Source organism: Dermacentor variabilis, chromosome 8 (genome assembly GCF_050947875.1).
Source record: "Dermacentor variabilis isolate Ectoservices chromosome 8, ASM5094787v1, whole genome shotgun sequence".
Taxonomy (NCBI): domain Eukaryota; kingdom Metazoa; phylum Arthropoda; class Arachnida; order Ixodida; family Ixodidae; genus Dermacentor; species Dermacentor variabilis.
Window position 1 is genome coordinate 19,082,627 of NC_134575.1, and position 20,702 is coordinate 19,103,328.

The following is a 20,702-nucleotide window of genomic DNA, read 5'->3' on the forward strand; positions in this document are numbered from 1 at the left end:
CGAGGCAGTCTTGCCAAAAGGTGGGAAATTTTACATATTGTGAACAATGTGTCCGAGATCTCTGGGGAAATATTATTCTGGCAATGAAAACGTGTTAATTTTTTGTCATCAGAAGTGCTTTTTCGATTTAATGTGTTGTTGTGTACAGGTATGGGCAACAGTAGTTTCTATTACCAGACAACTGAAGTCAATGCGACATGCCTGAATTATAACACGGACGCTATTTTGCGAGATTTCTAAATGTCATCTTACGTGCGGCCAGCTTCGGTTACGCTTTCTGCAGCTTACTTGAAGTTGCAATGACAGACATTACAAGAGGCTCACATCAGCGACCTCAGCCAATTTCTTGGCGTCTCCAGTGCGAGTAAGACTAAATTTTGAAAGCAGTTTCAGCAAAGCTGGTTAGGTCTTTTGTTAAAGCGCTGAATTGCTCCACTACGGGGTGATGGGCACCAGCTTCACACGTTTTGGGCCATCATGTGTTCAGACAAAACATGGCCATGTATAACAAACTGAATATCGTGTAATTTTTTTTTATTTTCTAAGCCAAGTATGGGGGGGGGGGACGCTTGAAACATGCCGATGAGGAGCCGGAAGTGTAGCTTATTATTTACAGATACCTTTCTTGATTGCTCTTATATATTGCTTGAACGCGTGAATAACTGACACTAGCACTCGATGTCTGCGGTTTTAAAGGCATTTTATCAAGGCACTGTACCTGGTTTTGAAACTTGCTTATTTTTTTTTAACTGTCCGCCACTTTGGCGCACATATTCTGGACTCCATCGTGATTGTTTCGCGTTTCCTTGTCGAATGGGTTTTAGTTAAGCCAGCTGCAGGGAATTTGGCCTCAGATTCTCAGCGAGCGACTTCCCCGCCGCGTATAGATGCTTTTCTGAATAAATGGTCTTGGCGTATCGAAAATTTTCGCCCACGCATGTGGCAAAAGTTCACGTGACAATTTGGCAGCACTGGTTTCTGCTCAAAATTCCAAGTATTTCCTTGCCTGCGTTCCAGATCGGATTCTTTCGAGCAACAATCCTTCCACGGCTCTGCAGGTTTGCACATCGGCCGGCAACTAACCCCAGGACCTTCGCGGCAACCCCTTGTCACGGCGAGCGTCGTCTCTGCGAGCTTCGCATCGAGCGTCCTAAACGCTCATCAGGTGCAATTTGTGCATTTTTTCTAGATGGTCTTGCTGGCGAGGGTGGCGCACGCCTTAGAGAAGTTAACTGTTTGTTCAGTTGCACTAGCTAGCGCTCACTAAGATCGTATAACTACAAAATTGCTTAGCTGTAAGCCCGTGGTTTCGTGGGCATGGCTTGCGGCCACACGGGTCTTCTCCGTGCCGGAATCGTAGAGGACGGGCCACGTGTTGCGGGGTGGCGGCGTATAGCTTCAGGTTTAGCTGACACACAGGCTTAGCTCACACTGCGGAGGCTACAGCTGATAGCCGTCCTCTACGAGTGCGTCAGGGACATGGACCCTTCTGAATGGCCTTGCGACCCGACCCCACTATTTCGTGACAAGGTTGCCCGGGCGCGTCAGTGCTATCGAGCGAAATGTGGAATCACGGAAGCAAACGCCATTCTGAAATTGCCTCGCCAGCTTTTAACTATTCTGGCGACCTTACGTCGCCTACGGTCTGGAGCGCGGCTCGGCCGTGCAGCAGCTACGGTAAGTGGTAAATTTCTTTGCGGTTCCAGCTGCTCTTTTATGGTTATTTACTTTCCGCCTTGCGTCGCAGATGATGACCTTGATCACCACTCGTGCAGTCACCGACCGTCTAAACTCTTTTGCATTCCCTCGGCGGTGAAGTGTTCCGATTGAACTGGACTTTGTTCCTCGCCCGGCACTACTCCTGGCAAGTATCGTGAACACTAGAATAGTAGTATAGCTGTGTTCTCGAATGTTTAACACGCCCTGTCTGATTTCAGGTTCCTACCGTCTGCTTCCGATTGCGGCTATTCACAAGCATATCCAGCGGGTGCTTCTGCACATCTAGTCTCCGGCCGTGTTGCGCCTGCATTTTTCTCGCCGTTGGCTTTCAGCTGGAAGACGGATTCATTCAACTCCCTGCACTACTTCTGACAAGTACCATGTATACATTCCTATGGTACTACGGATGTTTTCTCGTGTGGCGTATAAGCCCTGTGGCATTTAAGTTTCCGAACGTCTGCTTTTGAATGTAGCAGTGTTTTCCTCTGACGGCTATGGTTCGTGTTCTTTCAGTGCTGCTTTCCTTAATCCTGTTGCTACACCTTGCAGATTCCGCAAGTACAAACTTTGTGGGCTTGCGATGAAATTTGCTGCCGAATGTATTCACTATGCAGACCTTCGAGGTTAGGTTTATGCTTCCGAAAACTTCTTTCGACAGTTTCCAAAAGGCTTTTGTATGTCGCTCTTCGAGTAAGACGACGTTGAATTTCTTCTGTTTCTCGTTATATTTCTTAGCTGAGTTCATTTCCCCACCCGTAATTTATTTCGCCTACTCGGAGTGCCACATTTTTCACAATGCTTTTGCCACTCCATGTAGTCTTCACTTTTGTCGAAGGTTGCCATCCTATTCAATTTTTCCTCCCAGTTTTCTGGTTCCGCCCGTCGGGTCCGCAGAAGTTCGAGGAATATTCGGGTATATAGTTCTCCATTATGCAGTACACATCGACCGATCGCTTTCTGCAGTAGACTTGGACTACGAATGAGCATTTCATTGAAACCACCCCCACACGGTGTTTTGCGAAGGAAATTTCTACTTGGTGATATATCAAAATTGTTCTGTTTATCGACGTAATGGTGCTGCGACCGCATTCAATCTCTTTAGTTCTCCTCAGTCTGGCGTTGTTGCTGAGCACATTTATGTTCGACCTGAGAAACGCCGAAAATAGCGTAGAAAACCGATGTGAAGCGTCTCCAACAGTTTCGCAGTGTACACCTCTTGTCACGGCACATGTGAAAGTTGCTATACAAAGTTTGGCTATGTCTCCTTTCCTTTTTTGTAGTTACTTCCAGCGCACCGTTGAAACACAGACCAGGTATTTCAAACAATGTGGTCTTGTTACTCTATCCTCAAGAGGAGGTACTTCGTCTTACAAGGATCTGGAATTGTATCTTTGCTACACAAATCACTGTCGTATTACTAATTTCACCTATTTTCGTCCTCCGATTACCCGAAATCTCGTTATTATACGCGCCGGTGTACCGCGTACTCCACCGTGAAGTTTGTTCATATAGGTGTCACACTAATAGTCGATTTCTTCCCTTTACACGTGATCGGGTGCTGATCCTCCTGTGATGCGGGCCCTACCGAAGGCGCCCTTGAAGTCTCATTGGGTCTTTATCTTAAGATATCTGGTATTCGGCTATTGTGTGCACATTCGCTTGCTTTGTGAATTTCTGCAGTTATTTTGCAATATGCACACGTTGTTCTAGCCAAATGAGGGAAGTTTCGGTGATATTTATTTCTTCTGCTTTTAGTGGACCGTTGAACTTGACCTCTAATATTCACAGAACGAAACATTCACGCAGTTGCTCTCCAAATATTCAAGTAACTGCCGTACCTGTCAACTTCAATGCCTCGTCCTGAGATCCTTTGCGACGTATATCTTACGCGAGAATCACCTCCTTTCATTATTAACCGGCATATTGTAACGGCTATTTGGTCTGTAGCAACTGGGATCCCTTCCACAAAATTGTTCACTACGACAGGTTTTCTACAGTGACTCCTGGTTAAATCTGCTCGATTTTTCCGTACCATTGACGTATCCCCATTCTTCTCCTACTGATTAATCTTTTTTTTGTAGTCTGAGTTCAACGGTTACTTCGATAGATGGATACAACTTGTACGTCCGGCAAGCTTTAACGCGACCCGGGCTCAGGTCTCCCACAGGGGAGCGTCAACGCTCTGCCTCAACGCCGCCTCACGGGCTTGCTGGACTGCCCACGTCTGGATTCCGAGGTCTGAGCTGCGCAGAGCGGCGGCCCACCTCGACGACAGGGTCTCCGGCGCAGCTGCCATCCCTCCTATAACTACATTGCACTCCCACAGCATGTTTGAGTGTTGCTGGTCCTTCCTGGCACAATTTGCACGTGTCGTCCTGATGCTTATCTGGGAAGTTACGTTTCAGACGGAATGGATTAGGGTAGGTGTTCGTCTGGAGCCGTCTCCAGGCGACGGCCTGCCTCATGTTCAGTTTGGGACTGGGCGGTGGGCATATCTTTCTGGCGTTAAAATATGCACTGGTTATGTCGTTGTATCTGGTGAGCCTGTCCCGTTCAGAGCGAGAAGCGTTCGCTAACGCGCGAGAGGCGTTGCCCAATTCGGCGCGGCGGGTCATGTCTCGCACCGTCCGGTGCGCCGTCTCGTTTAAGTTCGGGAGCGCGTCGCCTTGCGTGGTGAAGTGCGAGGGGAACCATGATCCTCGAGCTCGCGGTTTCGGATCTGCCCACTTTGGCCAGAATGGACAGGGCTTCCTTGGAAATTCGACCTTTGGCGTAATTCTTTACCGCCGTTTGCGAGTCGCTTAGTACGACTTCGCATTCCTGTTCTGTGAGGGCAGCGCAATCGCTACTTCCTCCGCTATTTCCGAGTGTTTGGTGCATACACCACATGTGGTTCTGATTTTGGACTGTGTGTCAATGACTACGGCTGTGTATTTTTGGCCGTTCGGATATTCGGCTGCGTCGACAAAGCGTGCGTTTCTCTCCCTGCCGAATGAATGGAGCAGAACCTCGGCTCTTGCCTTTCTTCTACCTCGGTTGCAATCGGGGTACACGTTTCTTGGGATGTTTGCCACCGTAATGGTGTCTCTGGTTTTTTGGGGGATTTGCATTTTCTGGCCGTGCTGGAAGTGGTACGTTACGCCGAGCGTGTTCATAATGCACCTTCCCGTCGTGGTGGTCGACAGGCGTTCGAGCTGCGAGATTGCTTCATAAATTTTCTTTCTCCAATGCAGCACGATTATACAAGTGGTTTGATACTTTACTGTTGCTCGCAACTTATAATTTGCGAGACTGACGACGGTGTTCATTAGCGCTACTGTGTTCTTTGCCAGGACCAGCACTGTCTCCGCCTTGATTTAATAGAACCAAGAATGCTGCACTTGAATACACCGCCGGGCTTGCATCCGAGAAAAGTGTCGATGCTTACGTTCCGTTTCTTGTTGTCGATATGCTTTGAGGCATTTAGTTCTTTATCTTCCTGGGTATATTTCTCCGTTGATCATTAGCTTCGTCTGGGAGAGAGTTGTACCAAGATTCCGGTTTTTTCCCATCATTGAATACCGATATTAGCTGTTGCAGTGCAGGACGATAGAAATTCAAGCCGACCAAATATTTTTGCCCTGGCTTGAGATACTCATCGCTTTGTGAGCATTTCACTCGAGACTTCTTATCGATGGGAAAGCACACTGCCGTCGTCCATGTCCAATTTCATTCCTAGAATACTGGTCTGGTTTGATCACGTAAGAACGGCACCCTGATGCGAATTTAAATTCATTTCTTCGCTGTTCTATGTCCATTTCATAAGATTTATTGCAGCTCGAACTTCTTTTTGCTTCTATGTACATGCCTTTTGCCTGGTCTTACGATGTTCCAAGCATAACTTCATCAACGCAACCTTACTTACGCTTGCTGTCATTGCACGAATTTGATTAGAAAATTGATTAGCAGCGTTGGTACATCTGCGTTCAAGTTTCCTCCTGTCTGCAGATAATCATTCAGAACATTCCTGATCTTAACCACGAGGTGTCAAATACTACGCTTAATTTTCTTGCGAGTCGGTCTTCTCGAATTGATTGATGGCGCGACATAGTAGTTATTCTGATTCTTCCAAACTCGCTCGTTCTGCTTTCCAGGTGTGAAACATCTCGCATTTAACAGTTCTATTTTTACCTCTCTGCTGCATTCGTCTGGTGTCTTCAAGATAGTCTTCCCATTGCTGCTTCGTTGATTTCCGCGTTAACTTGCTCTCTCCATCCTTCTGAACAGTCCTTGTAAATACATAGTCCACTTTATGCATCGTTTCTTTCTCAGGAGCTAAGCCACTAAATTCCGCCTTCAAAAAGTTCAAAATGGAAGGCGTCAGTTTCTGTGGCGTCAAGAACCATGGCGAGTTTCGCGTTTCGCGGTTCTCTTCAATCCAGTCGGGTATGTTCTATTTTCCATTGTATTTTCGTTTCGTCTTTTCACTAGGCTTTCCTCCTCGCCTGCACTACTACTGGTAAGTGTCGTTTACACGGGACTCGTATTACCACTGTGTCCTCCAGTGGTTAACAAATAAACACTGTCGTTACAGGTTCTGCATTCCGGTTTTCAATTGAGGTCCACAGGCGTACCCAACGCTCTGTTGCACGACTCTACGGTCTGCGCTCCAAAAGATTACATCGGGCACGAGCATCACCTGTTCCAGGAGCGACTGCTATTGCTTCTACATTCCCTCGCCAGTGGCGTCCTGCTGGTACACTGTACTTGTCTCCTCGACCTGCACTACTACTGGTAAGTGTCGTTTACACGGGACTCGTATTACCACTGTGTCCTCCCGTGGTTAACAAATAAGCACTGTGTCATTACAGGTTCTGCATTCCTGTTCATTTGTGGTCCACAAGAGTACCCAACGCGCTGTTGCACGACTCTACGCTCTGCGCTCCAAGATTACTTCGGGCACGCGCATCACCTGTTCCAGGAGCGACTGCTGTTGCTTCTAGATTTATTCGCCAGTGGCATCCTGCTAGTAGACTGTACTTGTCTCCTCGACCTGCACTACTACTGGTAAATGTCGTTTACACGGGGCTCGTATTACCATGTCCTCCAGTGTTTAACAAATAAGCACTGTGTCGTTACAGCTTCTGCACTCCTCTTATCAATTGTGATCCACAAGCGTTCCCAACGTGCTGTTGCACGACTCTACGGTGTGCGCTCCAAAAGACTACATCGGGCACGAGCATCACCTCTTCCAGGAGCGACTGCTATTGCTTCTACATTCCCTCGCCAGTGGCGTCCTGCTGGTAGACTGTACTTGTCTCCTCGACCTGCACTACTACTGGTAAGTGTCGTTTACACGGGACTCGTATTACCACTGTGTCCTCCAGTGGTTAACAAATAAGCACTGTGTCGGTACAGGTTCTGCATTCCTGTTCAGTTGTGGCCCACGAGAGTACCCAACGCGCTGTTGCACGACTCTACGGTCTGCGCTCCAAAAGATTACATCGGGCACGAGCATCACCTGTTCCAGGAGCGACTGCTATTGCTTCTACATTCCCTCGCCAGTGGCGTCCTGCTGGTACACTGTACTTGTCTCCTCGACCTGCACTACTACTGGTAAGTGTCGTTTACACGGGACTCGTATTACCACTGTGTCCTCCAGTGGTTAACAAATAAGCACTGTGTCGTTACAGGTTCTGCATTCTTGTTCAGTTGTGGTCCAAAAGAGTACCCAACGCGCTGTTGCACGACTCTACGCTCTGCGCTCCAAGATTACTTCGGGCACGCGCATCACCTGTTCCAGGAGCGACTGCTGTTGCTTCTAGATTTATTCGCCAGTGGCATCCTGCTGGTAGACTGTACTTGTCTCCTCGACCTGCACTACTACTGGTAAATGTCGTTTACACTGGGCTCGTATTACCGTGTCCTCCAGTGTTTAACAAATAAGCACTGTGTCGTTACAGCTTCTGCATTCCTGTTCACTTGTGGTCCACAAGAGTACCCAACGCGCTGTTGCACGACTCTACGGTCTGCGCTCCAAAAGATTACATCGGGCACGAGCATCACCTGTTCCAGGAGCGACTGCTATTGCTTCTACATTCCCTCGCCAGTGGCGTCCTGCTGGTACACTGTACTTGTCTCCTCGACCTGCACTACTACTGGTAAGTGTCGTTTACACGGGACTCGTATTACCACTGTGTCCTCCCGTGGTTAACAAATAAGCACTGTGTCATTACAGGTTCTGCATTCCTGTTCATTTGTGGTCCACAAGAGTACCCAACGCGCTGTTGCACGACTCTACGCTCTGCGCTCCAAGATTACTTCGGGCACGCGCATCACCTGTTCCAGGAGCGACTGCTGTTGCTTCTAGATTTATTCGCCAGTGGCATCCTGCTAGTAGACTGTACTTGTCTCCTCGACCTGCACTACTACTGGTAAATGTCGTTTACACGGGGCTCGTATTACCATGTCCTCCAGTGTTTAACAAATAAGCACTGTGTCGTTACAGCTTCTGCACTCCTCTTATCAATTGTGATCCACAAGCGTTCCCAACGTGCTGTTGCACGACTCTACGGTGTGCGCTCCAAAAGACTACATCGGGCACGAGCATCACCTCTTCCAGGAGCGACTGCTATTGCTTCTACATTCCCTCGCCAGTGGCGTCCTGCTGGTAGACTGTACTTGTCTCCTCGACCTGCACTACTACTGGTAAGTGTCGTTTACACGGGACTCGTATTACCACTGTGTCCTCCAGTGGTTAACAAATAAGCACTGTGTCGGTACAGGTTCTGCATTCCTGTTCAGTTGTGGCCCACGAGAGTACCCAACGCGCTGTTGCACGACTCTACGGTCTGCGCTCCAAAAGATTACATCGGGCACGAGCATCACCTGTTCCAGGAGCGACTGCTATTGCTTCTACATTCCCTCGCCAGTGGCGTCCTGCTGGTACACTGTACTTGTCTCCTCGACCTGCACTACTACTGGTAAGTGTCGTTTACACGGGACTCGTATTACCACTGTGTCCTCCAGTGGTTAACAAATAAGCACTGTGTCGTTACAGGTTCTGCATTCTTGTTCAGTTGTGGTCCAAAAGAGTACCCAACGCGCTGTTGCACGACTCTACGCTCTGCGCTCCAAGATTACTTCGGGCACGCGCATCACCTGTTCCAGGAGCGACTGCTGTTGCTTCTAGATTTATTCGCCAGTGGCATCCTGCTGGTAGACTGTACTTGTCTCCTCGACCTGCACTACTACTGGTAAATGTCGTTTACACTGGGCTCGTATTACCGTGTCCTCCAGTGTTTAACAAATAAGCACTGTGTCGTTACAGCTTCTGCATTCCTGTTCACTTGTGGTCCACAAGAGTACCCAACGCGCTGTTGCACGACTCTACGGTCTGCGCTCCAAAAGATTACATCGGGCACGAGCATCACCTGTTCCAGGAGCGACTGCTATTGCTTCTACATTCCCTCGCCAGTGGCGTCCTGCTGGTACACTGTACTTGTCTCCTCGACCTGCACTACTACTGGTAAGTGTCGTTTACACGGGACTCGTATTACTACTGTGTCCTCCAGTGGTTAACAAATAAGCACTGTCATTACAGGTTCTGCATTCCTGTTCATTTGTGGTCCACAAGAGTACCCAACGCGCTGTTGCGCGACTCTACGGTCTGCGCTCCAAAAGATTACATCGGGCACGAGCATCACCTGTTCCAGGAGCGACTGCTATTGCTTCTACATTCCCTCGCCAGTGGCGTCCTGCTGGTACACTGTACTTGTCTCCTCGACCTGCACTACTACTGGTAAGTGTCGTTTACACGGGACTCGTATTACCACTGTGTCCTCCAGTGGTTAACAAATAAGCACTGTGTCGGTACAGGTTCTGCATTCCTGTTCATTTGTGGTCCACAAGAGTACCCAACGCGCTGTTGCACGACTCTACGCTCTGCGCTCCAAGATTACTTCGGGCACGCGCATCTCCTGTTCCAGGAGCGACTGCTGTTGCTTCTAGATTTATTCGCCAGTGGCATCCTGCTGGTAGACTGTACTTGTCTCCTCGACCTGCACTACTACTGGTAAATGTCGTTTACACGGGGCTCGTATTACCGTGTCCTCCAGTGTTTAACAAATAAGCACTGTGTCGTTACAGCTTCTGCACTCCTCTTTTCAATTGTGATCCACAAGAGTTCCCAACGTGCTGTTGCACGACTCTACTGTCTGCGCTCCAAAAGATTACATCGGGCACGAGCATCACCTCTTCCAGGAGCGACTGCTATTGCTTCTACATTCCCTCGCCAGTGGCGTCCTGCTGGTAGACTGTACTTGTCTCCTCGACCCGCACTACTACTGGTAAGTGTCGTTTACACGGGACTCGTATTACCACTGTGTCCTCCAGTGGTTAACAAATAAGCACTGTGTCGTTACAGCTCCTGCACTCCTCTTTTCAATTGTGATCCACAAGCGTTCCCAACGTGCTGTTGCACGACTCTACGGTCTGCGCTCCCAAAGATTACATCGGGCACGAGCATCACCTCTTCCAGGAGCGACTGCTATTCCTTCTACATTCCCTCGCCAGTGGCGTCCTGCTGGTAGACTGTACTTGTCTCCTCGACCTGCACTACTACTGGTAAGTGTCGTTTACACGGGACTCGTATTACCACTGTGTCCTCCAGTGGTTAACAAATAAGCACTGTGTCGGTACAGGTTCTGCATTCCTGTTCAGTTGTGGTCCACAAGAGTACCCAACGCGCTGTTGCACGACTCTAAGGTCTGCGCTCCAAAAGATTACATCGGGCACGAGCATCACCTGTTCCAGGAGCGACTGCTATTGCTTCTACATTCCCTCGCCAGTGGCGTCCTGCTGGTACACTGTACTTGTCTCCTCGACCTGCACTACTACTGGTAAGTGTCGTTTACACGGGACTCGTATTACCACTGTGTCCTCCAGTGGTTAACAAATAAGCACTGTGTCGTTACAGGTTCTGCATTCTTGTTCAGTTGTGGTCCAAAAGAGTACCCAACGCGCTGTTGCACGACTCTACGCTCTGCGCTCCAAGATTACTTCGGGCACGCGCATCACCTGTTACAGGAGCGACTGCTGTTGCTTCTAGATTTATTCGCCAGTGGCATCCTGCTGGTAGACTGTACTTGTCTCCTCGACCTGCACTACTACTGGTAAATGTCGTTTACACGGGGCTCGTATTACCGTGTCCTCCAGTGTTTAACAAATAAGCACTGTGTCGTTACAGCTTCCGCACTCTTTCCAATTGTGATCCACAAGCGTTCCCAACGTGCGGTTGCACGACTCTACGGTCTGCGCTCCAAAAGATTACATCGGGCACGAGCATCACCTGTTCCAGGAGCGACTGCTATTGCTTCTACATTCCCTCGTCAGTGGCGTCCTGCTGGTACACTGTACTTGTCTCCTCGACCTGCACTACTACTGGTAAGTGTCGTTTACACGGGACTCGTATTACCACTGTGTCCTCCAGTGGTTAACAAATAAGCACTGTCATCACAGGTTCTGCATTCCTGTTCATTTGTGGTCCACAAGAGTACCCAACGCGCTGTTGCACGACTCTACGCTCTGCGCTCCAAGATTACTTCGGGCACGCGCATCTCCTGTTCCAGGAGCGACTGCTGTTGCTTCTAGATTTATTCGCCAGTGGCATCCTGCTGGTAGACTGTACTTGTCTCCTCGACCTGCACTACTACTGGTAAATGTCGTTTACACGGGGCTCGTATTACCGTGTCCTCCAGTGTTTAACAAATAAGCACTGTGTCGTTACAGCTTCTGCACTCCTCTTTTCAATTGTGATCCACAAGTGTTCCCAACGTGCTGTTGCACGACTCTACGGTCTGCGCTCCAAAAGATTACATCGGGCACGAGCATCACCTCTTCCAGGAGCGACTGCTATTGCTTCTACATTCCCTCGCCAATGGCGTCCTGCTGGTAGACTGTACTTGTCTCCTCGACCCGCACTACTACTGGTAAGTGTCGTTTACACGGGACTCGTATTACCACTGTGTCCTCCAGTGGTTAACAAATAAGCACTGTGTCATTACAGGTTCTGCATTCCTGTTCAGTTGTGGTCCACAAGAGTACCCAACGCGCTGTTGCACGACTCTACGCTCTGCGCTCCAAGATTACTTCGGGCACGCGCATCACCTGTTCCAGGAGCGACTGCTGTTCCTTCTAGATTTATTCGCCAGTGGCATCGTGCTGGTAGACTGTACTTGTCTCCTCGACCTGCACTACTACTGGTAAATGTCGCTTAGACGGGGCTCGTATTGCCGTGTCCTCCAGTGTTTAACAAGTAAGCACTGTGTCGTTACAGGTTCTGCATTCCTGTTCAGTTGTGGTCCACAAGAGTACCCAACGTGCTGTTGCACGACTCTACGGTCTGCGCTCCAAAAGATTACTTCGGGCACGAGCATCACCTGTTCCAGGAGCGGTTGCTATAGCTTCTACATTCCCTCGCCAGTGGCGTCCTGCTGGCAGACTGGACTTGTCTGCTCGACCTGCACTGCTAATGGTAAATGTCGTTTACACGGGGCTCGTATTACCCCTGTCTCCTCCAGTGGTTAAAAAATAAGCACTGTGTCTTTACAGGTTCTGCACTCCTGTTTTCGACTGCGTGGGTACCTAGCACGTTCCTGCACATGAACTCTCCGTTCTGCGCTCCAAAAGAGATTACTGCAGCCACAAGCATCACCCGTTCCATGAGCGACTGCTATTGCTTCTACGTTCTCTCGCAAACAGCGTCCTGCTGGCCGACTGGACTTAGCTTGGCGCCCTTGCACTTGATTCTGGTAAATATCGCGTACACACGACTATACGGCGCCTCCGTGTTTCCGGATGACCAACAAACAGGGCTTGTGTCATTTCAGGTTCCCAGTGTTTGCTGTCGGCTTGTGGCGCAAGAGAAACGTTCCAGCACTTTCATTTAAAAGAACATTCCTGGCCTTGCCTCACGAGCAACTATCTACAGCCCGGTCGGTCGGCCTGCCACGTGCTCTATGCAACAAGCTTCCTCACACTAGTGAACTCGTCGCGCGCCTCTGTTTTGGTGGTGTCCTGCACTGTGTTGACGGCGTGTTCATACTCTGAAGGACTGCGTGTGGTCACCGCCCCGTGAGTGTCCATGGGATGTGCTCCTACAGTTCGCTGTTGCCTTTTTCCGCAGGCATATTTAAGTTTCGTATAGCAAGATTTTCTGTTTTCGAAGAGTGGCACATTGCTAAGCGAATGGCTAGCGCTTCTAGGAATGGGGTTAAGACGAAGCAGAACAGTAAAGGTCTGGTTAAGTGGACACCCCTCGGTACTTAATAGGGACTGTCAATGTTATCATGAGCCGATCAGTAAATTTTTGGTGGCGAGAGTAATGGACATTCATTCATTGTGCGCTTTCGTAGGGGTGTGTGTGTGTGTGTGTGTGTGTGTGTGTGTGTGTGTGTGTGTGTGTGTGTGTGTGTGTGTGTGTGTGTGTGTGTGTGTGTGTGTGTGTGTGTGTGTGTGTGTGTCGCCTACTACTTGCTCCTTTTTTTTCGATCTAGAACGTATGACATTAGCTCCGCTGCTACCTGGCGCGCTTCGAATTTTTTGTTTTGGTAGAATTTCCAACGTCACAGTTGCTTCACTTTTCCCGGTTCATTCCTGTTGAAAGGTTCCTGGTTTGATGGTTTACTATCGTCTATGGACATGCGCTTTTGGATTGGTCGAACGGCTGGTTTCTTTGGCTTTGGTCCCTGCGTTTATCTGTGCTCGTTTCAGCATTCAGCGGATTTGTTCAGGCGCCTTTCTCGTGCCCAGAAACTGTCTTCACACATTCTCGGTTCTTCCACGTCGCTCATCACTGGCTCGAAAAGATTAACATGCCACTACAAAAGGGCACCATGTCAATGAATGGGAAAGGGGAGGGTTGTTATTCTCGCCAAAAAAGATTTCCAGATTTGCTCATGATGATAATGACGTCCATCTTTAAGACTGGTTGGTGGCAAAGGTTACCGGGCTCGCTGTTTGTACTTTTTTGGTGTCCTTGACTCATCGAATGCTTTTATGGATCTACGTGGTCCAACTTATGTATTACCTGTCGTTTGTTTATCGGACAGTGCTACCCGCTGTCGTCGCTTGTTCACCGCTTGCACCGCGCCGTAGCTTGATATTTGTGTTCTCAACTATCGTGTACTCTGCAAGATAGGTAAGAATACTGAAGCGCCATGGCGCCCTTCACGCGGCTGTGACGTCGTTGCCTGCCGATTGTAGTTCAGATTATGCACACTTGTGTAATTTCGTGATTAAAGTGCACCACGTGAGCCATTGTCAAACAGCCGCTTCGAAGTGTCTACCTCTACTGCCCTTATGCCAAGTCGTGTGTAAACGTCTCGAGAAGCGACGTTCACGAGCACGCTCAAAGAAATCGTGATTAGAAAATGTGTATTTTTTTTGTGTTGAGGCGAATTATGTGTACCAGAGTTACCCCGTACTTTTTTGCTGTACGCTGTCTCTCCATTGCGCTTCGCATGCAGTTGAATGCGTTCGCGTTGAATAGTGATGGAATTTGCGCATGCTACCGCTGTTGTACTAATCTCGATATAAGGACGCACACTTGATTTATTACGAATTACTTCCGTTGTTCTCAACCTAACCTGTAATAACCTTACCTCTGCGTTGCTCGATAACCAAATAAAAAATGAGCACTGTCCTTGGTAAATGGTTACGTATGCCGCATTGCTCGTCCTTTTCGCTGCTTTCATACGCTGTGATGAAAGTCGAGCAACCACGCACGAGCGATTGTGCTCAGTCGAATGCATTTTTCCTAGCCTCTAACATACACACAGCGCAATGGAGCCTTACTGTAGAACATGTCTTTTTATTTTCCATCGTCAGTGACACAACAGCCGTGCAATAGCGCCACCAAACACTCGCAATCAGTTTACGATACGACCAGTGTGGTCATTTGGACTTGCTGATATGCATCCGCCGTCGTTGCTTAGTGGCTATGGTGCTGGGCTGCTAAGCACGAGGTTGCGCTATCGAATCCCGGCCACGGCGGCCGCATTTCTATCGGGACTAAATGCGAAAACACCCGTTCACCTAATTTAGGTGCACGTTAAAGCATCCCAGGTGGTCCAAATTACCAGTCTCCCGCTGCGGCCTGCGTGATCAGATCCTGGTTTTCGCACTTAAACCCTCATAATTGTTAGCATGTGTCATCCGAAGTTTTTCTTTCTTTTTTTGTCTAACACAACTGGTACGTGGACGCAGAGAAAAGGCAAGACACCCGCGCAGCACTCAATAGTTCGCAATACGACAGCGATGCACGAAATAACTGCACATTGAGGTCATAATATTGGAGGATGTGACGTAGTCTACATAGATCGTCGTCTAAAATGTGTTTTAGTCCCTTCTGTGCGTTTCTCGTCCAGCTTGGAAAGTTGCAATACTTGCACGCGTTCTCGTGTACTGAAAAATGCCGGAATCGTTTTTTCCATCTCTCAGCGAAGGTACTCTACTACGCTTGCCCATTTCAGATAACTTCTACAGCTTGAAGCTATTTGAACTTCAATATACGTAACGAAGTCTGTTACTGCGCCTTGACTTATGCTGTTATTTTCGGTTCATTGATCTAAGAAAACTGTTGTCAGTTCTACATTATTATACGTCGAAGTATCGTGAAGCTGAGAAATTATGTGTGCTATGTAAATTTAGGGATGTATTTGACATGTATTCCTGTACAAATGCATAAATGTATGTTTATGCACTGTATACATATATGCTGCTGTTTGCAGGGTTTAAGCGTAGTTAAGTAACATTGAGTCGCGTTTCATTCCGTTTACTTAAGTCATGTTTTGCGCTGGTTGTACTGCGTATGAATTGCATTAAACTGCACCTTGTCCAAATCATGTCAAAATAGAACTTATTCTTGTTGCTCGTCTCACTAACTCCATGTAGTGAAGACTGTGCGGTTCCAGCCAACCGTAATGGCACATCCGCTGTCTTCAACTCATCAAGCGACCCTGACTGAATGGGAGTATCCGCGACTGCAACCCACTTGTTTCCTGATGTAGATTCGAGAAATGGGCCGAGAAGGTCTAAGCCTACACGATGGAAGGGTTCGGCAGGGATGTCGAACGGCTGCAGGTAACCAGCGGGTAGATGAGAAGGCTTCTTGCGTCGTTCGCAAAATTCACAAGCGGCGACGTAACGTCGTACGGAACGGGCAAGGCCCGGCGAGGCATAACGGCGACGTATACGGTCATAGATTCGAGATACGCCGAGGTGTGCTGCCGTTGGTGCGTCGTGAAGCTCTTCTAGAACGGTTGAGCGGAGGTGTTTAGCTATGACAAGAACTCGAAGCCGTCCGGATGGAGGTTACCACGGTACAGAGTACCGTCGCGGAGGACGAAGAGGCGTAGAGAAGCATCGGCCGGAGAGTGTTCAAAACGGTCGATGAGTGCTCGGATGTAGATGTCACGATGTTGCTCGTCGGCGAAATGAAGCAGCTGTGATACCGATAATACGCAAGCAGCACTGGTAATATTGGAGGAGTCAGTCATCGACAGGGTAACGCGACAAGCTGTCGGCGTCTTGGTGCAGGCGGCCCGACTTGGTCCACCACGGAATATAAAAATTCTTGTAGCCTCAAAGCCCATCGACCAAGCCGGCTTGTACGATCTTTTAGCTATGAGAGCCAGCAGAGAGCTTGATGGTCAGTGACTATGGAAAAAGGGCGACCGTAAAGGTAAGGACGGAACTTCGCAACCGACCAGACAACAGCAAGACATTCTCGTTCCAGAATGGAATAGTTGCGCTCTGATGGCACTAGGAGGCGGCTCGCATGAGCAATAACGCGATCTTGGACAGGCTGGCGCTGCGCTAAGGCGGCACCTACACCATGACCGCTGGCATGTGTACGCGATTCTGTAGGGGCATCAGGGTCGATTTGGGCGAGAATGGGTGGTGAGGTTAGAGGAGTGACGTGACGAGAAAAGCCGGCTTCCGAAGTACCCCGTGAGAATTTTATGCCTTTCTTGAAAAGATTAGTGAGTAGTCTAGCAATTGCTGCAAAATCTTCAACAAAACGACCAAAGTACGAGCACAGCCCTACAAAAATTCGAACGTCTACGGCTGCCTTCGGAACCGGAAAGACTCGGACAGCGCGAGTTTTGTCGCGATCAGGCTGTACTCCGGAAGCGTCAACGAGATGGACCAAAAGAGTAATTTGGCGCTGGCCAAAACGGCATTTGGACGTGTTGCAGCTTCGCCTTTCGAAATACATCAAGTATAGTTACACGCTCGAGGTGAGGGGCGAACGTTGACGAGAAGACGATGACGTCGTCGAGGTAGCAGAGACATGACCATTTGAAACCTTGGAGCAAGGAGTCCATCATACACCCGTAGGTGGCAGCGGTGTTGCATAATGCAAACGGCATTACTTTAAATTGGTATAGGCCATCACGTGTGATGAACGCGGTTTTTTTTTCTCTGTCAATATCGTCAGCAGCAATGTGCTAGTATCCAGAACGAAGATCAATAGAAGAGAAATAGCTGGAACCGTGCAGGTAGTCAAGGGCGTCATCTATACGTGGGAGTGGGTAGACGTCTTTCTTAGTAATGTTCTTCAGATGATGTAGTCTACACAGAAGTGCCACGTGCCGTCCTTCTTAACCAACACCACAGGTGACACCCCGGAACTCGAAGAACGCTCAATGATTTTTATCTAGCATTTTGTTCACTTTGAATTACTCGGCGTTCCGACGCAGAAACTCTATAGGTTGTCGGTGAATAGGTGTAGCATCGCCAGTAAGAATTCGATGCTTGACCGTGAGCGTCTGGCCTAAACGGCGATCGTCGAAGTCGAAAATATCTCCGTAGGACGATAATACTTGGCAAAGGTCTTCAGTCTGCGCAGAGGACAGGTCCGTCGCAACCATTTTCTTTATGTTGGGATCGACGCCCGAGGCTGGCGCGGGGGCCTGCTCAGCTCGCAAGAACCATCGGTCGATAACGCTGCCACGTGATGGTCGCCGAGACAACGTTGGCAAGGCAAATACCTTGCGGTAGAATTTGCTTTGCCAATCCAAAGTTAAATATAGGCATGCGAGTGCGGTTCGCAGTAAGTATACTGTGAGTCACGGTAACGTCAAACTGTAGTGGAATGTCGGGCAGAGGAGTGACGCCATGGGGAACTGGTGGGGAAGACAGAGTTCAATACAGGCTATTGACTTTGGTGGCAGGCGAAGAAAGCCGGTGGGGCATAAGCGGCACTGGGGTGCGTCAGAAGGTTCTGCGAGAATCGGTAACTACAGGCGAAGGTAGTGGGTAGACGTCCTTCTTCGTGATGCGGTTGAGGTGGCGGTAACCGACGCAGCATCTCCATAAGCTGTCCTTCTTTTTGCCCAGTGCGACAGGGGACGCCCAGGGACTTGACGATGGCTCAATGATGTCTTTCGATAGCATCTTGTCTACTTCCGTTTTGATGACGTGACACTCTGGAGCTGAAACTCGGTAGGGTCGCCGGTATGGGTGGATTATCACCTGTATGTATACGATGTTTGACAAGTGACGCCTGGCCTAAGGGTCGGCTGTTCAGCTCATATATATCCTTGTAGGAAAGCAATAGACTGCAGAGCTGTTCAGTCTCCGCAGGAGTGAGATTCGGGGCGATCATTCTCTTAATGTCGGCACATTTGGCAGACCGCAAAGGCTCACAGGAAGCGTCAACGGCAAAACTCTCAGCGCAAGCAACTTCTAAAGCAGTGATTGTAGCCAGGGTGATATCTTTAGGCAGAATTTGCTTAGAAAGCGCGAAATTCACCACAGGGAGGTACATGCTATCGTCGGTGACCCTCAGTATTGTATGCGGGACAGTAACGCTGTGGGTGAGAATGGTGGCATTTATTGGAGCGGAGATGTAATCACCATCGGGAACTGGCGTAGAAGGCGACATTTCGATGTATGTTAAGACCTGTGGTGGAACGTGAACAAAATCAGTCGGTTTTAGGTGAATTTCGTGTGGTGTTCAAGGAACGTCCAGTAGAGGCAGGTCAAGACTCACAGTACTTGAGGAACAATCGATGAGCGCTGAATGGCCGGAGAGGAAGTCTAGGCCTAGTATGAGGTCATGGGGGCATGGGTGAAGCATAGTTAAAAGGACGACAGTATGGCGGCTGGAAATGCCTATCAGGGCTGTGAAGGGTGTGCCATAAACTTGGACGTCAAGAAGGTTACGTCTCATAAACAGCGTCAAAGGAGGATGTTGCGGCGACTCCGACATTGCAGCACCACCTCGAGGTGCCGCAAAGCCTAGTTTTCCTGCTAGGACGGTCCTGGGTAGGTCGGTGACAGCTAGCGGTAAAGCTGGGGCGGACTTGGTTGGCGACGTTGAGGCTAGGGCGAGCAAGCATAGCGGCGAGTCGACTCATACCGCTAGATTCAGAACACATAGAGAACAGTGGGACAGCCATCACCACAGCTTAACTGGTTGAGATGCACGTGGTGGCACGGTCGAGTCACTTGGTATAACAAAATGCAAATGACTGCGTGTGCTATTGTTAGCACACGCATACAGTAACTGAGCTATTACGCTTCTGTGCTACTTGGCAGAGAAACAGGTCTTACTTCCGCGGCGCTTCATAGCGGAGGCTCAAAATCAGCCGTAGCCAAGAGACAAAGAACATTCGTCATTAGATAACCCGACTGCATTCTGTAACTGAGACACTATTACCTTTGATGAGTCCCAGTAAAGGAATTTGTAGTATCACGCTTCTAAGCTGTGATCTCCAAATTATCGTACCAGTTGTGCAATCACGCGAAATTCGTACAGGAGTACAACTACAGCTTACAGCTACACGTGGCCCAGTTCTACAGCGCAACATACCGGCAGTTGCTTTCCTTCGACGATGAAGTGGCGCTCGGAAAAAAAGGTGCAGTAACGACACTGTTCCCCCCAATTCGACAGCGATAATTGTTAATGGCTCCTAATTGACTCTGTTAGACTTATTTTCAGTCTTTTCGGCGTGTGTAACACATGTGGGCTGACACTGGTATATACCACCACGATTTTCTGAGGTTAACAAACATGCAGGAGTGAAAACGAAATCATAATTCATGCTTACTAATGTTCATAGCAGTGGCTTGACGTAAGAATCTGTGTGATAATCAGCGATAAAGATATTAAACTGACTTTCCGGGGGTTTGCTTACATACACAGTTTATATCAGGCACATCGCATTGCGGGTTTTAACAATAAGCAAGGGCAGAAGACGATAGATATATGCTTGCTACATTAACGAATGCCAATTATGTAGGTAATTCGGTCAGCTGCGAAACTGCGGGGTGCCGCATGACACAACTTCTGGGATGCTTGCTATGAGACTTAGTTGCACTCAACATATCATGGGAGGTGCCATGAGGATGTCCACTAACCCATTATTCCTGGACATCCTCCACCCTGTTCATTTCTCCTGCCGCTGTGCGCGATCAAGGCGCAGCACACGTCCATCGACATCGGCATTGCGGCGCTTGACCTGGACTATACGAGGACTTCTCCGACGCCTGTGTTAGCACCAACTGGGGCGGGCGCTTGTCCAGGCTGCGAGCACTTAAGTTGCTGCTAAACTTATTCAGGACACAGTTCAACGACCCTTCGGCTAAAGACGTCTGTCTGGGGCTCGTCATTTGACGGGCCAGGAAACAAGCATTCTTCTTAATTAAGTGGGGCAACTGGCAATAAGAAATGATTTTACTAATATTAAAAAAGCCACCTCAGGCATGATCGTGCGAGAAATATGTGATAAAATGTACGCTGATCAGTACCTCGCTCAAGTTCAGCGTAGGATGAAGGCTATACAACAATTACCAGTTGTTCCTGACTTGCTTAATCCTATATATTGTCACCTCGTGTATACAATCAGATTGCACAAGCTTCGGTGACAACAGACAACGCATAGAACCATCTATAACATTCCAGTAGGCTCCAATCGTGCAGTCCCCGAGAAAAG

The 20,702-nt window shown here is 48.8% G+C and overlaps 1 protein-coding gene and 3 long non-coding RNA genes across 4 annotated transcripts; all 4 read left to right on the top strand.

The window, feature by feature from the left end:
• Positions 1-2,285: 2,285 nt before the first annotated feature.
• On the top strand, positions 2,286-6,759 carry LOC142589753 (uncharacterized). Its single transcript, XR_012829920.1, has 3 exons — positions 2,286-6,217; positions 6,293-6,492; positions 6,570-6,759. It is a non-coding gene; the product is annotated as an uncharacterized LOC142589753 (long non-coding RNA).
• Positions 6,760-8,958: 2,199 nt separating this feature from the next.
• LOC142591307 (uncharacterized) lies at positions 8,959-10,040 on the top strand. The gene is made up of 4 exons (XM_075703634.1): positions 8,959-9,226; positions 9,302-9,499; positions 9,577-9,772; positions 9,847-10,040. The coding sequence occupies exons 1-4, from the start codon at positions 8,959-8,961 to the stop codon at positions 10,010-10,012; spliced, it is 828 nt and encodes a 275-aa protein (XP_075559749.1). The 3' UTR covers positions 10,013-10,040.
• Positions 10,041-10,132: 92 nt separating this feature from the next.
• On the top strand, positions 10,133-10,771 carry LOC142590918 (uncharacterized). The gene is made up of 3 exons (XR_012830262.1): positions 10,133-10,323; positions 10,401-10,598; positions 10,676-10,771. It is a non-coding gene; the product is annotated as an uncharacterized LOC142590918 (long non-coding RNA).
• Positions 10,772-10,956: 185 nt separating this feature from the next.
• On the top strand, positions 10,957-15,587 carry LOC142589754 (uncharacterized). The gene is made up of 6 exons (XR_012829921.1): positions 10,957-11,142; positions 11,218-11,413; positions 11,765-11,960; positions 12,035-12,232; positions 12,310-12,509; positions 12,588-15,587. It is a non-coding gene; the product is annotated as an uncharacterized LOC142589754 (long non-coding RNA).
• Positions 15,588-20,702: the final 5,115 nt, after the last annotated feature.